At 32.4% G+C, this 20,060-nt stretch overlaps 1 protein-coding gene across 1 annotated transcript; it reads right to left on the reverse strand.

Annotated features, from left to right (window-relative positions):
* Positions 1 to 5,056: 5,056 nt before the first annotated feature.
* Positions 5,057 to 14,315, reverse strand: LOC102586748 (lysophospholipid acyltransferase 1-like). The gene is made up of 8 exons (XM_006358329.2): positions 13,959 to 14,315; positions 10,945 to 11,000; positions 10,270 to 10,490; positions 9,597 to 10,002; positions 8,718 to 8,803; positions 5,759 to 5,822; positions 5,553 to 5,665; positions 5,057 to 5,461 (listed from the first exon to the last, which is right to left on the reverse strand). Exons 1-8 carry the CDS (start codon positions 14,261 to 14,263, stop codon positions 5,321 to 5,323), a joined length of 1,392 nt encoding a protein of 463 aa, XP_006358391.1. The 5' UTR covers positions 14,264 to 14,315; the 3' UTR covers positions 5,057 to 5,320.
* Between the last annotated feature and the right edge of the window lie 5,745 nt (positions 14,316 to 20,060).

The following is a 20,060-nucleotide window of genomic DNA, read 5'->3' on the forward strand; positions in this document are numbered from 1 at the left end:
AATTGGAAAGAGAAAAAAGAAAGATTGTTCAACTTTTGCAACTACCAGCTACGTAACCAAGTAAACGTCCATATTGTTGTGTTCTTAAATAAGCTGTCTAAATTAAAAGTATTTAAATTTGTTTTTCTTCTTTTTGAATAGTCTAAGTTATGGCCTATTGGCTCTAAGATTATTTGGATTTTTTATTTTTTTTTGTCATCTTTAGTTTACCTGAATTTGTCAATTTATGCAAACTCCCATAATTGGAAAAGAGTTATGCCCCCTCACCAAACCAACACCATTCCATATATATATATATATAATAAAACAAAATAAAAGAGAGAAAATATAACTGCATATAGAGGCGGATGTAACATATTTGCTATAAGTTTAATATCAAACGTAACTCAACATTTTTTATGATTCGGAGTATATATATTCAGGACGGAGATAGAGGCTTGGATATATATATTTGGCTGAATCCAGTATAGGCTATAATATTTGCTTAAATAATGTATTTGTGTTAAGAAATTAAATATATATTACAAATGTTAAATTTCAAACACAACTATTAGCATTTGAAGTCATAGTTTCTATAATTCAGAAACCTTAAAGTTAAAATTCTCTAAATAAGTGTGTTTACCCTTCAGTTGTTTGTTGATTATGCATGTTCATAAATATTTAAAATTATTAACCATTCCACTATTTAATTCATATATAAGGGATCAAAAACACATATTATAATTAATTAAAGGTTACACACTTAGCTTACATGTATTGAATCATATATACAAAGATTAAAATCATAACTTATCAATAATTAAGGGATCAAATGTATTATTCTCCCTATATTAATATTACATAATAATTACTAATAAACATTAGCCCATAATTCCAAAAGGGCAATAGATTCGAAGTTAAAAATTTAAAATTGGTTCCATCACAAGTAAACTTTTTTCCATTTTTCCTTCCAAATGTTTCACACTTACGTACATATTGTGAATACTCTTTGAACATATCTAGAATTTTAAGTTAAAATATATATCATATTGTATTTTGATTGCGCATAATTATATTAATCAATTAATTGATTCTGATATAGTTAGAATCAACTATATAAATATCGTAAGTAGAGGAGCAATTATATTACTGGATTATTTCTATAAGGAATATTTTTGAGAAAATAACAAAAATGATCCTAATGTTGTGGTAAGTCTAAAATTGTCACTCAAATATATTTATGAGCAATTTTGATTTTAAATTTGTCAATAGTAAATAATTTTTATTTCTATCAAATATTTAACATACTATGGTTGTTGGATTTAACGAGGACAATGAAAAAAAAAATTGACTAAAAAAACCAAAAAAGTCCTGTCAAATTTCAAAAATTGCTCCACACACTAATAATTGACCAAAAATGAAAGATCTTATAAAATCTGCACCTCCAAATTTGTGTAGAGATAATTGATGTGAATCTAGAATTTTAAGTTGTAGATATGAATATCACTAAATTAGATACTTTTTTGTAATTGTGGGTGTTTAGTAAGTCTAATTATATTTCTATATTTGGCTTTATGACAATAAAGTTATAGATAATATCTTAAATATGGATTAGAAATGGAATTAGAAAGTTTTGTAAAATTAATCAAAATTGGAATCATTATAGTGAAAGGTAAAATCAATTTTTATTTTGAGTAAGATTGTTATAGGCAGATGCGTACGTTACCTTCTGATTCTAGGTTCAGAGATTATATATTTATGTATACAACTCAACCAAAACAATAATAATGAGTACGTAATAGATATGAACACATGACTTTAAATATATAATGAGTTCATTGCTTAAAACATTAAAAATTGAATCTATAAAATTTAAATTCTAGATCATTTTCTAATTACTGAGAGGTAATTTTATGGGGGGAGGGAAATATTAGTATCATAATGGTCACAAGTATTGTACATAGAATAATAATATAGAGAGACAAAATATAATATGAAACTGGTTACATCATAGATAATATTTTGTCCACTTTCCCGGTGTCCCACACTTGCGTAGAGATTGTGAATGCTTTTCGAACGTATTTAGAATTTTAAGTATATTCGATGTGTTTTCGTAACATTGGATGTTGACTTCATATTATTATATCGATTGATTAATTAAGCCCTTCTAAATTTTAAAATATATAGCTAGTTAGAGTCGATTATATAATCCTCTATTTTTTCAAAGAGCAATTTATTACTTGATTATTTTTATATTGATCATTCTTGTAATTTAACCTTCTATTATATTTTTCGAATTTTCAAAAGTGATGTGCACATCGTTGGAATTGGTAAATAAGAATAATTTTATATTCGTTTTCTTTTTCTAGTAAACATAAACTATTTGTAGACTCTATACAATGTCAAAAGAATTATTAATAAAAGTAAAACCTAGGATATACAATTAAATACAAATCATGCTTTTTTTTTGGTCAACAATTAGATTTAGTAGTATGAGAAATGAGAATATACCAATCAATTAAATATTTAAATGGAGTTTTTGCTCTTGGCCAATTTAGATAATGTAGTTTATGAACTTTATAAAGTAGTTTACTTAGTAGAGGTGGAATAAATCGATCAAGACTGAGCACTAGCTTCATTTTGTAGACGGATTGAAATTAGTTTTCTTATATTGATGAATAATATTTCACTGATTAAACAGAGACAAGATTTGAATTTACGATTTACAGATAAATATTTACACGGTTAATACATATAATTTCGTGTATAATATTTTAGATCGACAAATGGGATAATTATCACAATATACATGCTGTGCAATATGTAAACTTATGGCAGCCATGTTGCACGTTGTTCTTTTATTATATATTTTTTGCATGAAAAATTATATAATTAATTAATTAAGTGGATGTGGCTACTTAAAAATCAAGTATGACACTTGTTAGAATCTATGTAATAGGTGCATGTATAAATTATATAATCCTAATTATAATGGTGCGCATTATAGTTAATGACTTGTAATCTTGATCTATTAAGGGATTAATTAATAATTAATTTAGTTGACAATAAGTAAAAAGTCAAAAGTCTTAATTAATTATCAAATGTCAAAACTCAAAAGTCTTAATTAAGTTTGTGTTCGAACATATATCTTAGTTGTTTTAATTGGTCTCTGATAACTTCAGAATTAATAACATTTTTAATGTGGATTTATACTTGATTTAAACTAATTAAAATCACAGATGGCTTATGAGGAAATTCGAATGATGAAACATTGACCAGGTGATGAATATAATGTTATTTGATAAGAATATTAGTTTATGCGTTGAAATAAAAATGGTAATCTGGTGTATAAAGCATCCCGCATTATCAGGGTTCGACAAAGGACCACATCTCAAAGGATGTAATTTTTTATGTATCATCGAATGAAAGTGATAATTCGGCTAGAGAATCAAGAAGTCTTCCACACCTCATTCCCTAATGCAAGTGTTAATGACTGCTTTCACGACTTAAATTCATGACTTACATAATAAATTAACGATGTATAACATATTTACACAAACATGTTATTTATTAGATAATTCGATGGAAATTAAATTCGGCAAAAACAGTTGCAACGAGTATAATTACGATAAATTCTTACCAGAAATTTCATCAAATATCTTGGTTTTTCTTATAATGGATTAAAAACTCACTGATTGCGAAGATTAAAATTACACTATCATCAATATAATTTTTTTTTAAAATAGTGAGCAATGAGGCAAAAAAATAAGAAAGGCATGTTGCATGCACTATTTCTCTCTTTCTATATATATGATAATGCTACGAACATGTTTAATGAGAACAAAAAAATAGCCCACATATTCTGTGTTTATCAAAATCATAATAATTTACTATGATTAAGTGATATAATAAGCAAGAGAATTTAATCATAGTTAGAAAAAGAAAATGTATAAAAAGGATATGTATTATGTATTTATTAATTTGGTATAATTATATTCTTAGAGAATATTACATACTTATCCCTAAGAATTTAAATTTTCCTAGACTGCTTCACTAATTGCAGAAAAGGGACGTTCAGATTCATTTATATTACAGAAAGCTAAAGTCTTTGAATTTAATGTTACACTTAGAACACATACAAGAACGTGTTCGAAAATGTTACACTTTTCTACAGGTGAAGCCAAAATTAAAAGTTTGGGGGTTCTAAATCAATTTATTTGGGGGCTCACAAGTTAATAAAAATAACTTAATAAATTATGCCTTATTTTTTTAATGGACATTAAAAAAACTAAAACAACATTTAGAATGTTTTGTCCTTGTTCAGTTTAGATAAGTTTTAAAAACAGTGATAATGTAGAGTACAGAGTGAGTGCAGTTAATTATATTATCTACATATATATATATATAGAGAGAGAGATAGTGGTAAAAGAAAATGCTTCTATATTTTGTTAGGCAGAAGGAATAATCTTATTAAATTATCAATAATAGTACTAGTAAATTATTGAATTTCCCAAAAAGAAGATGAACAAAACTGGATAGATTCACTGTTCATTTATGATTAAAGATTCAAAAAGATTCTTCTAGGTGAACTTTGAAGTAAAGAAAAGGAGAAGCCACAATAGATGTTATAAATGTTTAAAATTTCTTTAATTAAGTTGAATTATTAAGATCTCCTTATATCTTGTATAAAAATATAGAAGAGTGAAAAGAAAGTGTATCAACATTATGGAGATCAAACTTATTGAAGACAAAAACAATACGTTTGTAAAGTAAGTAATTTATATATAACAATGTCTTCAATATTAATCAACCGAATGAATCTTCTTGTTACTAACCATCAAATAACTAGTAAGTGAATCAAACGATCCCTAAGAATGTTTCATTTTGAAATAAGTTACTCAACACCAATGCATATAATATGATAGCTCGATTATTCTACCAGAAACCTACTACCTTTCATTAACACAAATAACCAAATAATTTAATCCACCAAGGCTTTTACATACGGAAAGAAATCACCTAGCATTTTTTTGTCTCGATAAACAACTTTGATTCAACTATCAATGCAAGGTAGATGTAAAAGTAAAAACATTAAATAAAAACTTCCTTTTTTGCCAAGATGCTAACAGAAATTACACAGTTGGCAGCATGACTTTTGGCAGCCAGTTAACTGGGGAAGGAAACAATGCTAAAAGGCCCTATTCGTGCTCAAAACAAATTTGCTTTGTTTTATGTCTCTAAAACACAAGTTCTAGAGACATAAAACAAACTACAAGAAGCAAAGCTCTAGTTTTTTCACCAAAAAATAACTAAACAACCATATCGAGGAGCACGGTATGACTCACTCTTCTTTCCTAGCTTTAGATCTTGCAGGTCTTGCTGGCTTAATCACTTTACCGAGCAGGATTAGTACAATCGGTATAACGGTTCCAACATAGTATACACTTCCATAAGAAGTGAGCGTTTCGTGCAGACTTAAAACCTGTAATACATAAGCAAGAAAACCAATTGTCAGATTATATCAAAATTTTTGGACTCGAGCTAAGGTTTTTTCTGAGAAATAGACTACTAACCATGAAGCCAACAGCAGAGTAGTTTAAAATCAATAGTGTGTATGCAAAGCTCATTAACGTTAGTATCTTCTCGAACATAGTACCTTTTGTAGCTTGCTGCCATCTGTAGATGACTGAGGAAAGACAAGACATGATTAGAAGAAAAGTAAATCAAAGTAAAATTAGCTTGATATAGCTAGAATTGCAAGATATATATACATATATACCTCTTGATCCAGCAATCATCAAAGCCGACTGAACAAAGAATATAATGTATCCCGGATATAGTCCCTGTGATGTCACACAATGAGGAGTTGTTATCATTAATTCAACTATCATGTTGCTACAATTACAACAACAACATTCCCAGTGAAATCCCACAAGTAGGGTCTAGGGAGGGTAGAGTGTACGCAGACCTTACCCCTACCTTGGGGAGGTAGAGAGGCAGCTTTTTTGAAGGATCCTCAGCTCAAGTGCAACAACCAAAGTAGTTATGAAAAGGAAAAACGACAGTGAAGAAAACATAGCAACTAATAAGATTAGCAGTGCAGAGCATTCACAAAAGGAACGGTAACAACAACAAAATAGTGGGATAACTGAAACACAATAAACAACATATGATGGTAGATATTAAAAGAAAGGCTAATAACTACGACATACACCACCAAGCCGACAATTACAAGTAATGAATAATAAGCATAAGTTTGAAGGGAAGGTAGCACACTTCAAGAAAGCAGTGTAACTTATTCCAAATTCAAGCCAGACAATCTCATCTATAAATTCACATGAAAGAACAAACTATGTTTTATTAAGCATCAAGTGTAAGAGAAATAGGAACCACAACTTAATTTTCAAATTTCTTAGGTGAGATACCGCTAAATTTGGATGAAAAAATGTGAGACTTTTTAGATTGTATAATTAGACAATAGCTGGAAAAGGTCCTCATATCAAAAAGCAGATGGTCTTTTTTTTTCCCTCCCTAAGATCAGTACGAGGATATTTGACACAAGCAAGAAAGTCACAATTTCTGACATTCTACGACAAGGATATTTTGTATCTAAGAGGTGGATCATAATGACCCAAATTCTATGTCAAATATTTTTCTTTTTGTGTCACAACACTTGCTGGAGAAACAATAAGGACAACGGAATAAAATGTCCACTTATATTTTGTAAGATCTCCCAAATATCTTCAAAATGATATAAAGGCTTAAAGAAAAAAAACATGTAAAAAAACTTGCACCATCTGATGTAACATTAATGATACTCTTTTTATTTAGAGTTAAGGGTTGGTGAAACACACCTAACTATCACTCCCTTTATATTTACCCACCTATACTATCACCTTGTACATAACTCCTTTGGTCACAAATCTTTTATTTACTCAAAAAATAAAATTGACAGAAAAGAAGACCTCAAAGTGTACTACAACTTGAAGTTCAAAATAATGCAGATAATATGTTCGTGAAGTTCAAGGACTACCATACAGTTAAGAGGAATCGTATTTGAAGTTCATATTGTCTTCAAGAAGGATTCCGCAATCAAATTCATTTCTTCTCCAAGCGTGTTTCCATTTACGCCGTTAGGCATTAGCAATATTTGGGTCAATCTATCTCAATGTTTTTTTTTTTTTTGGGAAACCCACAACTACTACCCTTCGGGTGCAGGTAAATCAGCGTTTGTGCAATAGCTCGCAGACCACACAGGATATGTAAACTACAGTAGGCAAGCCCAGTGCAACAAGCTGACTGAGAAGGCATTGGCAGGGGGAATCAATCCCCTGTCCTTCCTTATGGAATACCATCTGTTGCACCAACTCAGCCACCCTTTTGGGTTCTATCTCTTAATGTTCTAGTACGTGTCTAGGTATCCTTCAGTTTTTTCCCAATAGTATGCTTGGACAGAAAACAACAGTCAAGGATACAGAAAACAGTCACCCAAAGAATGGTCAACAAGTAACTGAAAGCTGTCAAACATACTCCAAAATCAAGCTGTAATTTCTGATATTCAAAACTAGGCAGCTAAACACTACTAGTTTCGGGAGGTTATGAAGAGATTTGATCTCTACTGAGTCCTTTGCATGTTTTCCACATAAAAGCATATTCTTCCTCGTGTGCTTGGAGCAGACTGGAAATAAGAAATTTTCAGAAGTATCCAGCTAAGCGTGCAAAACCAACTAAGCAAAGTACTATTGTCAAAGAAGAAAGCCAAGACAAGCTCAAGCCATCCGGATAAGAGAAGGTCCTATCTAAAAAGCTGGGATAGGACTGGTCAAATAAGCAGTAATTCATCTTTGCATAAATGATCTGATTTAATTACCTGAAAACCGGCTCATCTCCCTCTTTTTTCCTCTCCTTTTCTTCCTTTTTCTGTCCTATCTTAGTCCTGTTATCCGCTTATCTCCTCACTATTTATGCATCTTCTCCATTTCGGTTCGGCCCCCTAAAACAGCCTTAAAGCACCACTATTCCCTTGCATCTCAACCTCCTTAGTCCACTCTCGTGTCATAAGTTTTTCCACAGAAGATATTCTCACAAGTTAAATCTTCTTTTCTTTAGAGTATTTTGATGCTAGAGTTTAAAGATTCTGCATCATAAAAGTATCACAAATGCAAGATTGAGATGTCATAATAATTTCTTGCCCAAAATTTTGAAAAAAGTCATAATAACAAATTTGATTAAACTCTCCAATGCACCATCAGAAACCAGATGAGCACATGAATAAGACATGCAAGATTGTCTGTAAGCCACTTTCAAGCCACTTTCCAGTGACACGGGCAACCAAGAACAGGATTACCGCAAACAAAGGAGCAATGATTAAATTTTACTATGGAAAAATGTCCAGCGAACATTAGTTCACAAGATAAAAGTCAACGCCTGGTAAAAATATGTAAAGCTCATCTCTACCAAAATTCTCACACGACTATCAACAAGATAAACCACAATTGCATGAGACCAAGTTTACAACAACACCATTGTAAATGCACAAGTCGAGTTTGGGGAGAGTGGTGTGTGCGCAGCCTTGCCCTACCTTGTGAAGGTAGAGAGACTGTTTCTGATAGACTATTTAACACATGCCAAATGTAGCTCATGTAACTATGTCCATAGAAGTTGTGTATATTATGTATCAATGTTCAAAAAGTTATTAAATGACCTTGCATAAGAATGGTGCTAAAAGATCCACTTACATGCCATACAGCACTAATAGTCTGTGTAGCCAGCAACTGGAAGAAACCAGCCTTCTTTCCATTCTGTACGAGCCTCTCATATACATCTGTATAACATAAATATAAAGAAAAAATATAACAAATTATTGAATCTGTATAACAAAGTTATAAATTACAGGACAAAGAAATCTAGAAGCCTCAACTATTTTTCTGCTTAAGACAGTTAAGCTTCATAGAATAATTGGTCAAGCAGATAAAACCAAGTCAGTACACCCTCAATATTGACTTTTATGTGAACACAAAGAAGCTATGAGCTCAAGCTTTTTTATTCTAGTAAGGACTTTAAATAATATGTCTACAACCCTCTTTTATGTTTGAGAAATCCATTTATATCCAACCTTTGGGCCAACCATAGCCTTCAAAATTCGGGAGCTATGGCCCCACCCCTCTACCTGTCTCCACTTATATACTTAATAACTTATTTGTTTGGGCGCAGGGCTCAAACTTATGACCTAAGATACACGTCCCTCAACCTTTGCCAAAAGAGCAAACCCCTGGGGCATAAATATGTGTACAACCTTATATGCCACAATAAGAGTAGCATTGGAATATTTGACATAGACTGACAATGGTTTGTCTTTGAGTCTACCTTATAAAGAAAAAAAAGGTTCAGAACTGTTCATTATGGTTAACTTTCATGCACACAAAACACAATATCTTCTGCTAGGCAGCTATGACGTTTGAACGTACTCCAATGAACAGCTTGACAGCAAATAAAATAAATGTGTGGAATCTAACAATTAACATTCAGCCGACAAAATTTCACATTTTTAACCTGCAACAAAAATGGTTCTGCTAGAAGTTATAAGTGTTAAATGATCAGAAGATAAATTTACTTACAGTGTCGCAGCCAGGTGCTGACTTGAATGTTCCATACAAGAGGTAACTGAACTGAACTTTTTGCCAGCTCAACACCCAATACATCAACATTTTTCGCACGGTCCCAGCGTTGTTTCGATGGCGAAGAGTCTGTCCAACCACTGAACCCCAAGCCAGAAATAATAACAGCAGATTCTGAGATTGACCAGATGAAATAATATTTCCACCGGGCAGTAAAACACGCCATATATTGGTAACTCAACCGTTTGAAGAAACCCCATTCTTGGTATAACGGGTCAGAGAACCTGGAAAGCGGGTAAAAAGGCACAAGATAGAGATACAACCCCATACAAAAAGCTGCTTGAAGAAGAGATCTCAAAGTTGCCCCAAGAGGTGATGGGTGACCTTTCTCGGAAGATTTCCATATCTAAAAAGGAAGAAGGACGTGCACGTAGTGAGTAGTAGCAATCGAAATTTGGAGTGAAGCACTCTATATAGTTTAGTCATAATACATAAACAGTCAAACTTGGCCTCAACTAGCAAGTAAGCACTCCAACTTTGAGAGTGCACATCTAGACACCTCAACTTGGCGTCTAGATGTGCATACTCAAAGTTGTAGTGCTTACTTGCCAGCAGAGACTAAGTTTGAGTGTTAGTTTATATATTATGCCATATTAAGTATGATACTACATACGCCATTTCTCTCTGTCCAGTCAAGGTAATCCTTCATTTCATAAACTGGACCAGCAAAATGACTTCCGCAACAGAGGCAATAACCAAAGTACTCAAGTAATGATGGCAACTTGAGCAAACGATTTTTCTTCTGAGCCTCACGCAAATCCTCCTCCTTCAACAATCCATCTTGGTAATTGATCGCACATGAAATTATTTTCAGTGTTACCACCATTAAAGCTCCTAAAAGAAGACAAAATTAATTTTGGATTAGGCGATAATCTCAATCTATCAACATGATAACTAAACTCTGTAACTGAAAAAAGTTTTTTTACAAGTCTTTGTAGAGTACCCATAAGGGTATATAAAAACACTACCGTCAGTATACGATCTAGAAATAACGTGTGATTAAAAGATCATTATCATAACGAGTACTTCTTGGTCCATAAAATAATACTACTAATAATAACAATAAGCGCTCCTTGGATGATCACACTTTTTTCACTGAATCAATCTGCTGCAAACCCTTAACTGTCTTTTGTTTTAACATCTGGTCACTAAATAACAGATATTGATTCAAGCTGGAATACAACATAAATCCTGACTATCGGAATAAAAATAATTTGTATAAATTATTACGTTCAAAAGATGAGATAACTGAGATCAAATACAAGACAAATATCAAAGAAATGCTTACCTGTTGCGTCAATACCTCCTTCCTTCCATGCATCCCCACTCATGTAGTACACATGGCTGCACGAATATAGTTCTAGCTAAGAATTTTGAGTGTTTCTATAAAATCTGAAAACTTTATCATTCACCATTTTTCAGAAACTGTGGATATTATCTACCAAGGAGTGTTCTTTTTTCCCTTTTAGGGAGGGGGGATGGCAAATAGTTTGTATAGCAAGAATGACTTCCAAATCATTAAAAAGGAACTAAGAGCAGACTCATTTTCTGAGTATAACAATATAAAATGGTAGCTTGGAATGCTCTATTGACCAAACACCATGTTTAATTAAGGCATAATACATAAACAAAATACTCAAACTTGGTCTCAACTAGCAAGTAAGCATTCCAACTTTTAGAGTGCACATCTAGACACCTCAATTGGCAGCTAAACACTCCAATTTGTCCCCAATGTGACTTGTGGACACCCGATGTTGACGTGACACATATTTTGGAGGTGTCTAGATGATTAATTTGTAAGTTGGAGTGTTCAACGGACACCATGTCTGACGAGTTGAGACGTCTAGATGTGCATACTAAAAGTTGAAGTGTTTACTTACCAACTGAGGCCAAGTTTGAGTGTTTATTTATGTATTATGCCTTTATTAAAATAACCATTGAAGATTTCCACAGGTAGAATAGCATACCGGTGCTATTACCAAAGACTTGAACATCCCGACATAAACCTAAAGTACATCCTTGTGTTATATAAGTGAACAAAAAACATCCTTGAACCCAAAAGTTGCAACATTCATTCTTCAGTCAATTTTTTTAAGAAACTCACGCCACCAACAAAAAAAGTGTCAAGTCAAATGAATATATGTGCACATGGTTAAGCTAGTCAAGTTTGGTGATTTTTTTAATTTTTAGAAATTAAGGGTTTAAATCATATTCAAAACAAAACATATTCAAATTCTAAATGTTCTTTGTAAAAATATGGCCAAATACTACTCCAACTTAAAAAATTTCAAATAAAGTAATTATTTTTTTTATTTTCATAACAAAATGCCTACGTAATTTCACTAAATTTTCAACATTTCTGTACGTTGTATAAAATGTGAATTGCATTGTATATATAGTACACACGCCCTAAATATTATTAAAGAAAATCTTTATTTGGACGTAATATTTTTAAAATGATTTTTTTTACATAATCTTTCTAACCATCGGAACCTACTGTATAAATATTTCAAAACTTATTATTGTTGCAAGTTAATTTACTTGATGATACAAAAAACATATAAACTAACAACACACAAAATTTAAATCCTGAGAATGGAAGATTCATTTTCTATCCATATCCTTATTCTTTTTAGGTAACTTTGATCTTCTCGTCGCGGCCAAGACATGACCAAATTAATTTTTTTTTTTATTGGTTTTATTAGTTTCTTAACAAAAATATACTGAAGGATGTTTCTTGTTATTTTTTGGATAGTATAAGGATGTTTTTTGCTCACATAGATAATATAAGGATGTACATTAGATTTGAGTCGAGGGATGATTTTAGCCAAAAACTCATAAGAATACTATTCAACTACATAAAACCCTATGTTCAAATGTCAATACAAAATATTCCTACTGCAAATAAAATTTGCAAGTAATTTTCTCCTTTCCTTGTTAGTTGTTAACTTTAAAGACCTAAATGACATGAAATTGACATGAACCAACTCATTCACAAAAGCTCCACAACCAGCTCTAAATGAACCCACAATAATGACATACTATTAAGAAGATAGATCCAATAGACGAATACAGGGGGTCGTTTAGTAGGGTGTATAAGAATGTTTAAAAGAGTATATTAGTATGCTTGCAATATTAATGCTTGTACTAGTTATGCTTGCATTAATTATGCACATATTATTTCTTATGTATTGTTTGGTTTGATGTATTAAAAATAACATGCATTGCATAATTTATTTTCCAAAAACTTATTTATGAAAATACCCTCCACAAATATGATGGAAAACATGTAAAAAATTGTTTTGAGGGGCAGTTGAATCTTTAAGCATGCTAATGCATGCATTAATCCCCTTCCATTACTAATATTATGAATTTTTATGCATTAGTGATACACTCTTTAATACACAATAGAGGCTGAAAAAGTGTACCTACTAAGGTACTACTAATACACAAAGTCAATGCATTCATTATTTCTTCTAATACACTCTGCCAAGAGACCCCTTAAGGAAACTAGTAAAAGAAGGACATGCGACTAAAGTTCATAGTTTTACAGACCTTTACTCCTACACATTCAAAGTTCACCAACCAATTAAACAAATTGAACCAAGAAATCAGTAAAATTCAACACACAATCACACATGCAACTAAAGTTCACAGCTTTACAAACTTCTAGTCCTATACTTTCAAACATCAAAGTTCACCAATCAATCAAACAGGAAGAGCTTAATACAGCGGAAAAAAAAAACAGTGCTCAATCACAAACTAGAAGTTGGCTATATGAATCCTCTATATCCTTCCTACTCTATCTAGACCAGTTTCATACCACTACTCAGCAGTATGTCATAAAACTACACATAAAGAACAATGCTTTTCTACATTTCTAATGTCAAACTAACAGAAGCCGATCTACACGACTCTCTACGAGTTCATCAGAACCCAGTTGCTAGCTTCTAAAATCCACTCAAAATCCTAACTCTACATCCACAAACAAATATCTAACACTCAATCCTTCCCAATTTAAGCGCCTTACTTTCCTTTTGGACTTGTCCTATAAAGAATGTCCCTTCCTATATTTCATAAGTTCTCCAATTGCAAAATTAAGACCAAGAGATAAAGGACTACACACATCTTTCTAAATCTCAGTGTCTAGTCAAACTAAGAAACTTAAATTGAGACACAGTGAGTAATATATATACTTTTTTTCTATCCATGGCTTAATTTTGAACTACTAAAAAAGGAAACTGAAATCAAATCAAAATTTCAAAATAAACCCCAATTTAAGAGAGAGAGAAAGTAAGTTACCATCCAATAAGGTAACCAAAAGCAATGAAGAAAGTGATGATCCCACAATAAGGCCGATAGATAACCATAGAAGCATAACCCAAAAGCATAGGCACAAAAAAGTGAAGATTTGAACTGAATCCGAACGACAAGTATGAAAGAACACCACCCATCACGGCGGCGTAGAGATGTCTTCCGGTGGAAGTAGGAACAAAACGGTGGAAGAAGCTCACCGGAATAGTTGCAACGAAACAAAGAAGGAATCGGAGCACCGGCACCGATACTCCGATCGCCGTCGCCATTGATTCCATCTCCGGCAGCTCCATATCGAAAAAAGCAAAAAAAATTGGTCAAAGGTCCCAAGAGTCATTTATCTTACACATGAGGGTGCATATATATATATATATTTTTTTTTTAAAAGCCAAATTTTTAATACTTCATTAACTTTATATTTGTAATTTTCATTTCAAAATAAGTGTTGTTTTAGTTTATCTCAATTTATTAAGATGTAATTTATTCAGTTAACTTTATTTATTAGATGTTTTTAGAAAATTGAGTACAATTAAAAAGAAAAAAAAAATATATATATATATATATATATATAAAATGTAGTTGGATACACTTCTTATTTTAATCTTGAACTTTTATCTAATATTTAAATTTTTTAAGTATGAAATTAATTCATAAATTTAACTCTTTAAAAAAAGTCACTTTCCCTCATAAATATTTGAGGATGAAGAAGTATGATAAAAGGAGGTTAAAATAGTTAAAGAAAATTGGAATTTTTGCATAGAATAATATTATTATTGAGGTAATATTGAGCATCTACATGTATAAGGAATTAAAAATGTGTAACACATTATATAGAAATTAAAATGTGTAACATGATTAAAAAGATAAATATAAAGTAGCCATGCCTTCAACTTTGAAGTGAGGAAAATGACAAAAAGGAAATTTGTGATTTTGGATTTTGTGTGGTTTCAAGTTGAAGTTGTTTTAATATTGGGTAGGATTTTGGAGAGAAAATGATCAAAATGGTCCTTGATGTATTGGGGTTATTTTATTTTGGTCCTTAATATATTTTAGGTGATTGAAATAGTCCTTCATGACAAAATGTGTTCAATTTAGTCTTTTATCCTAAACTTAACAATTCACCCCCAAAAACTGTTAACTATAATCGTGGGGCCACATAACTTACAAAGATATATATATATACATACATTCTATTAATACAATATTTACACATTGCAGATTATTTTTTTCAATCTCAACCAACTCATATTTCCTCTAAATAGTCTAAAATTTTCATATATAAGCTCCTCTCAATGATTCAAGTCTTTTTATATATTGCTCATGTAAAACAATATACGATTCTTAGTAAGTCAAATTTTAACATCAATCTTTAAAGAAGTTTTAATTACCAAACATAGAATCTTAAGTTTTTTTCTTTCTCTATTCCCATTTTCTTCCCCTTTTTCCAGATCCATTTAAGAAGGTTGAATGGTCATTTTTTTGTAACAAATAATCGGTGAGTTATTTTGGATAAGGAATTTTAACTGTAACCGATATTTTGTCTAATTTTTCCATCTATTATAAATCAATTTCAATTTGATTGTTTGTTAGTTAACTCTAAATTAAATTTCTTTGCATAACATTACTACACGTTTTTTCACATATTTATGTTGATTGCAGTACACGAAAAGAAAACTTATGAAACTAAATATAGATGGTAACAATCTGTGTTTTTTCAAGCATTTTCTTTTGTAACGTACGCTATCGATAGAAATACTTGTGAAACTGTTTCGTTTAGATCAATTTTTTTGGGACTTCTATTGACGAATTTTAATATATAAATAAAATCCTTCCCTTATATAAAAAAAATACCCATAAAACTCTAATCGAGCAGTGAACAAGGTGGAATCATATTTTACACGACACGAAGCAAATATATAATTGCCTTTAAAATGCATACAACTAAACTATGATCGAATAGTTAATGTTTTTATAAAAAATGAGTATGATTACTTCCCTGAATTTATCCATGTACCCTCTTCATTAAAATTTGTTTATTTTACTTTCTTTTTTTTACTATTCTTTGATTCTAATTTTTTTATGTTTAATATTACGAGATTAAAGAGCACTTTGATACATTCTGCATATCTTTAATTTTAAATCATAAGATTATTCTATCTCGTAACTATCTCTATTTTATGATTATAAACTCATACAGTCACACTATCTTCTTTTTCCTAGTATTTATCTCCTAGATTAGATGATTATAATGATTATTTACCCTAAGACTTTTGGTTTAGATATGATTCTTTAGTTATTTAATTGGAAAAATTAGACAAGATGTTTATTGAGTCAAAATCTCTTGTTTTAAATGAGACAATTATCACTTCTTACGGAAAAAAATGTTCATATATTCGATATTTTTTTCAATGGCAAGTAAAGTGCAATTCACTCCTTCCCTTTTTTCCCCTAATATCTTTCTTCTTTCGGTCATTGAAGAAGATGAACTATTCTAATGTATAAATTATATAAATAATGTAAATGAATATACATACAATGATAATTACGTATATAGTATATATACACAATTTACAATGTCGATATTTTACATATCGATACGACTTTTTTTTGTCACATATATAGTTACAATGTGAAAATGGAGGCTTGCTTGAAACCCTAGATTGAACCCTTCTTCTTCAAGCTCTAGAGAGAGAAATATTTGAGAGGAAGAACTTTGAGAGTTCTTTTGGGTTTGGGAAATAATGATTTAAATGGGTGAGTTTTGGGGGTAAAATGACTTATATAGGAGTCCTAGGCTTGGGTAAAACGACATAACTTTGATCTAATTAAAATCGAAAAAGACCCTTTTGCCCCCAACTTACAGTGGTCTGGCTCCTCGTGTGGATCCTCGTGAAGGTTGCCCAAGCCCAAATCTTGGGTTGTTGCCTTTACGCTTAGCCCTAGCTTAGACTACTAGATTCCGAGGTGTTACACTTATTCAATGAGTAGCTCTGATGAGAGAGAATATTAAGAGGTGTTGCAAAAATGTTAACAGTTTAATACATGTATCAAAGAACATTTTAGGTTATTGATGCAATAATTAATTTGCAATTATAATTATTAATAATATTTTGCATTGGGAAGAAAATAAGTATAAATTTTTTTCACGTTAAATAGCGACGGAATATGATTTGTCGCTAATCACTATTTTTTCTGTAGTGCCACTATATATAATATTAGAACAAAAAATTACCTAAATACCTTGTGTGACTATTATTCTATATAAATAAAAATATAATAAGATTAAAATCAAAACAAAATAAGGAGTTGACCGAATAAATCTCAAAATAATAACCATGATAAATTTTTTTTGCGTCAAACGGGTATTCGAGGCAAAAGTTACGATCGTTTGAAGTTTCACCAAATTAAAGATTGAAACTTGAAAAAGTAGTTGTAAATTGGTGAAACTTCAAACGGTTATAACTTTGGCCTCGGATGTCCTTTTTAGGCGATTTTTTTTTGAATTTAGGTATTTTTTCGAGATCTATGCGACCAAACTGCCAAAAAGCGGTTTGAACGAGCCAATTTTTTGAGAAACGTCTTTTAACCCATTCAATTTTGAATTTCCCCCAATTTTGAAGAAAATTGTAATTCTTTATTGCTATGAATCTGATAAAAGAAAATTGATTTTTGAGTTCGAAATACTTTGATAATGCATATATGAATGTCAATTTTAATGCTAGATAATCAATTTTCTAATAAACAACTTTTATCCCAAAAATTTTAAATTTCCGCCAATTTTGCACAAGGATTTTTGTTCCTTAAATAGGTATGTGAAAAATATTTGATTAAACAAAATGGATTTGGAGTTGGAAATACCATTTTAATACATAAGTGAAGTCCATTTTAATACCAAGCGTCGGCCGAGGCCTGCGCCAATCCGCCAGGCGACATAGGCTCGACACTGTTGGTCTTCAACTAGGAATTCCTAGTAAGCGCGAGTCATTAGCTCGCGTTGACTACGTCCATGTCCTTTGTACACACCGCCCATCACTCCTACCAATTGAATGATCCGATGAAATGTTTGGATCGTGGTGATAAGGGCGATTCGCTGCACGCGATGTCGCGAGAAGTCCATTGAACCTTATCATTCAGAGGAATGAGAAGTCGTAACAAGGTTTCTGTAGGTAAACATCCGGAAAGATCATTATCAAAACCTGCAAAGAATAACGACCCGCGAACACATTTTAAACACTTGGGGGAAACGCGCGCCCGTCGGGCGACCAACGAACCCCGACGTGGAAAGCGCCAAGGAATACTAAAATTGACTGCCCTCCCCTCGCTCCCCGTTCGCGGAGTGTGTGGGGGGACATGTGCTGCTATTTAAACACAAACGACTCTTGACAATGGATATCTCGGCTCTCGCATCGATGAAGAACGTAGCAAAATGCGATACTTGGTGTGAATTGCAGAATCCCGTGAACCATCGAGTCTTTGACCGCAAGTTGCACCTGAAGCCATTAGGTTAAGGGCATGTCTGCCTAGGCATCACGCATCATGTCGCTCCCACACACCGCAACTGGCAAGTATTTATATTTCATCCCGTTTCGTAACCGAGCAAGTTGTTCGTCCGGGCGTCACTCCTAAACACAAATCACCTCAATCAAATGGGTCGATCGAGCTCTCTATACTCTTTGGTCTATCTAACCTCTCTTCTCCCGATTTTAAGATTAGACAATATATTTATCTCGTGGTGATCAGACACAAAATACTAAAACAAGAATATAGAAGTAACTTGTATTGACAACCAACAATTAATTCAAAAAGCCTTTAATAATCAACATTCAATTCGTAGCTACAACCCCAGAACAAGGGCGTTTAGCCACTCATGCTATTCGAAAATAAGAAATTACAATAATTCATGCAAATTCTAGTAAATAGAAGAGTTAAAGGATGAAAACCTATTACAACCTTGGAATTTTGCTCTTGCACACCCAATAAAAGTCGAACCCTAATAATGGAACCCTAAGGATCTATTTATAATAGTAGGAAAAGTTGGGAACAAAACCTACACAAATAAGGAATCCTATTTAATGTTTAAAAGTTGGAAAAGTTGAAAAAAGGGTGGTATGTCGCGCCACTATCGCGCTAAGAAGCACGTGCAGAACTTTCCCATGTGGCACGGCGCACCTAGTAGCGCGCCAGAAAAATTGTCTGAACTTCAAGCTCTGGTGCGGCACGCCTATCAGCGCGCCAAGGATACACCCTCTGAACTTTTGGGGTTGGTGCGTCGAGCCTAGTAGTACGCCCCAACAATTCTTCTGATCTTCATGCCTTGGCGCGGCGCGCCTAGCAGTGCGCCAGCCACTGTGCCTTTTGCCTTATCCCTTTTTTGCACGTCTTTGCTCCTTTTTTCTTCGTTCCAACTCCAATTCCTTCAAGAGTTCCTGAAATAACTAATCATGTGTGTAAGTGCACAATCATCACAAGTATAACAAAATCAAGCTAATAGACTCAAGATCATTCTTCAATTCAAGCACTTTATGGGCAATTATTGATAACTTAGGCATATAAATATGCCTAAGATAAGTGCATAGCATGGTTTCTGTCACGACCCGGGAGCACCCCCTAGTCGTAACCGGCGTACTCGACCACGAAGAGGTCTAATACAAGCCTCTTAGCATTCATTCATCGCATAGACACTAAAAACCATAAGGAATTAAAAACTTTCTTTACAAAGAAGACATTTCATTAAAAATAGCAAGCGGAAGACTTTCTAGACGTTATACATGATGTCTCAAACCATCTAATACTTTAGAGTACAAAATTCGGGACTAATCCCGTACACAACTTAAACAATACTAAAAAGACATAAAAGAACATATTGGGTATTGTCCTCGAATCTATGAGGACTCACCAAGTCTTCATCTTCAACACTTAGAAACCTATCAAATAGCCATGACATGTCATCATCTCCAAATCCCTACACTTTAGTCAAAAAGGGAAAGGAAGGGGTTAGCACAATTAAGTACTAAGTATGGAGACCATGCAAAAACATGCCAAAACGGACATTTACAAGGAATAAATGCTTTCATATTATTTTGATAAAAC

The sequence above is a fragment of the Solanum tuberosum genome, unplaced genomic scaffold, assembly GCF_000226075.1.
Source record: "Solanum tuberosum cultivar DM 1-3 516 R44 unplaced genomic scaffold, SolTub_3.0 scf00273, whole genome shotgun sequence".
Classification (NCBI taxonomy): domain Eukaryota; kingdom Viridiplantae; phylum Streptophyta; class Magnoliopsida; order Solanales; family Solanaceae; genus Solanum; species Solanum tuberosum.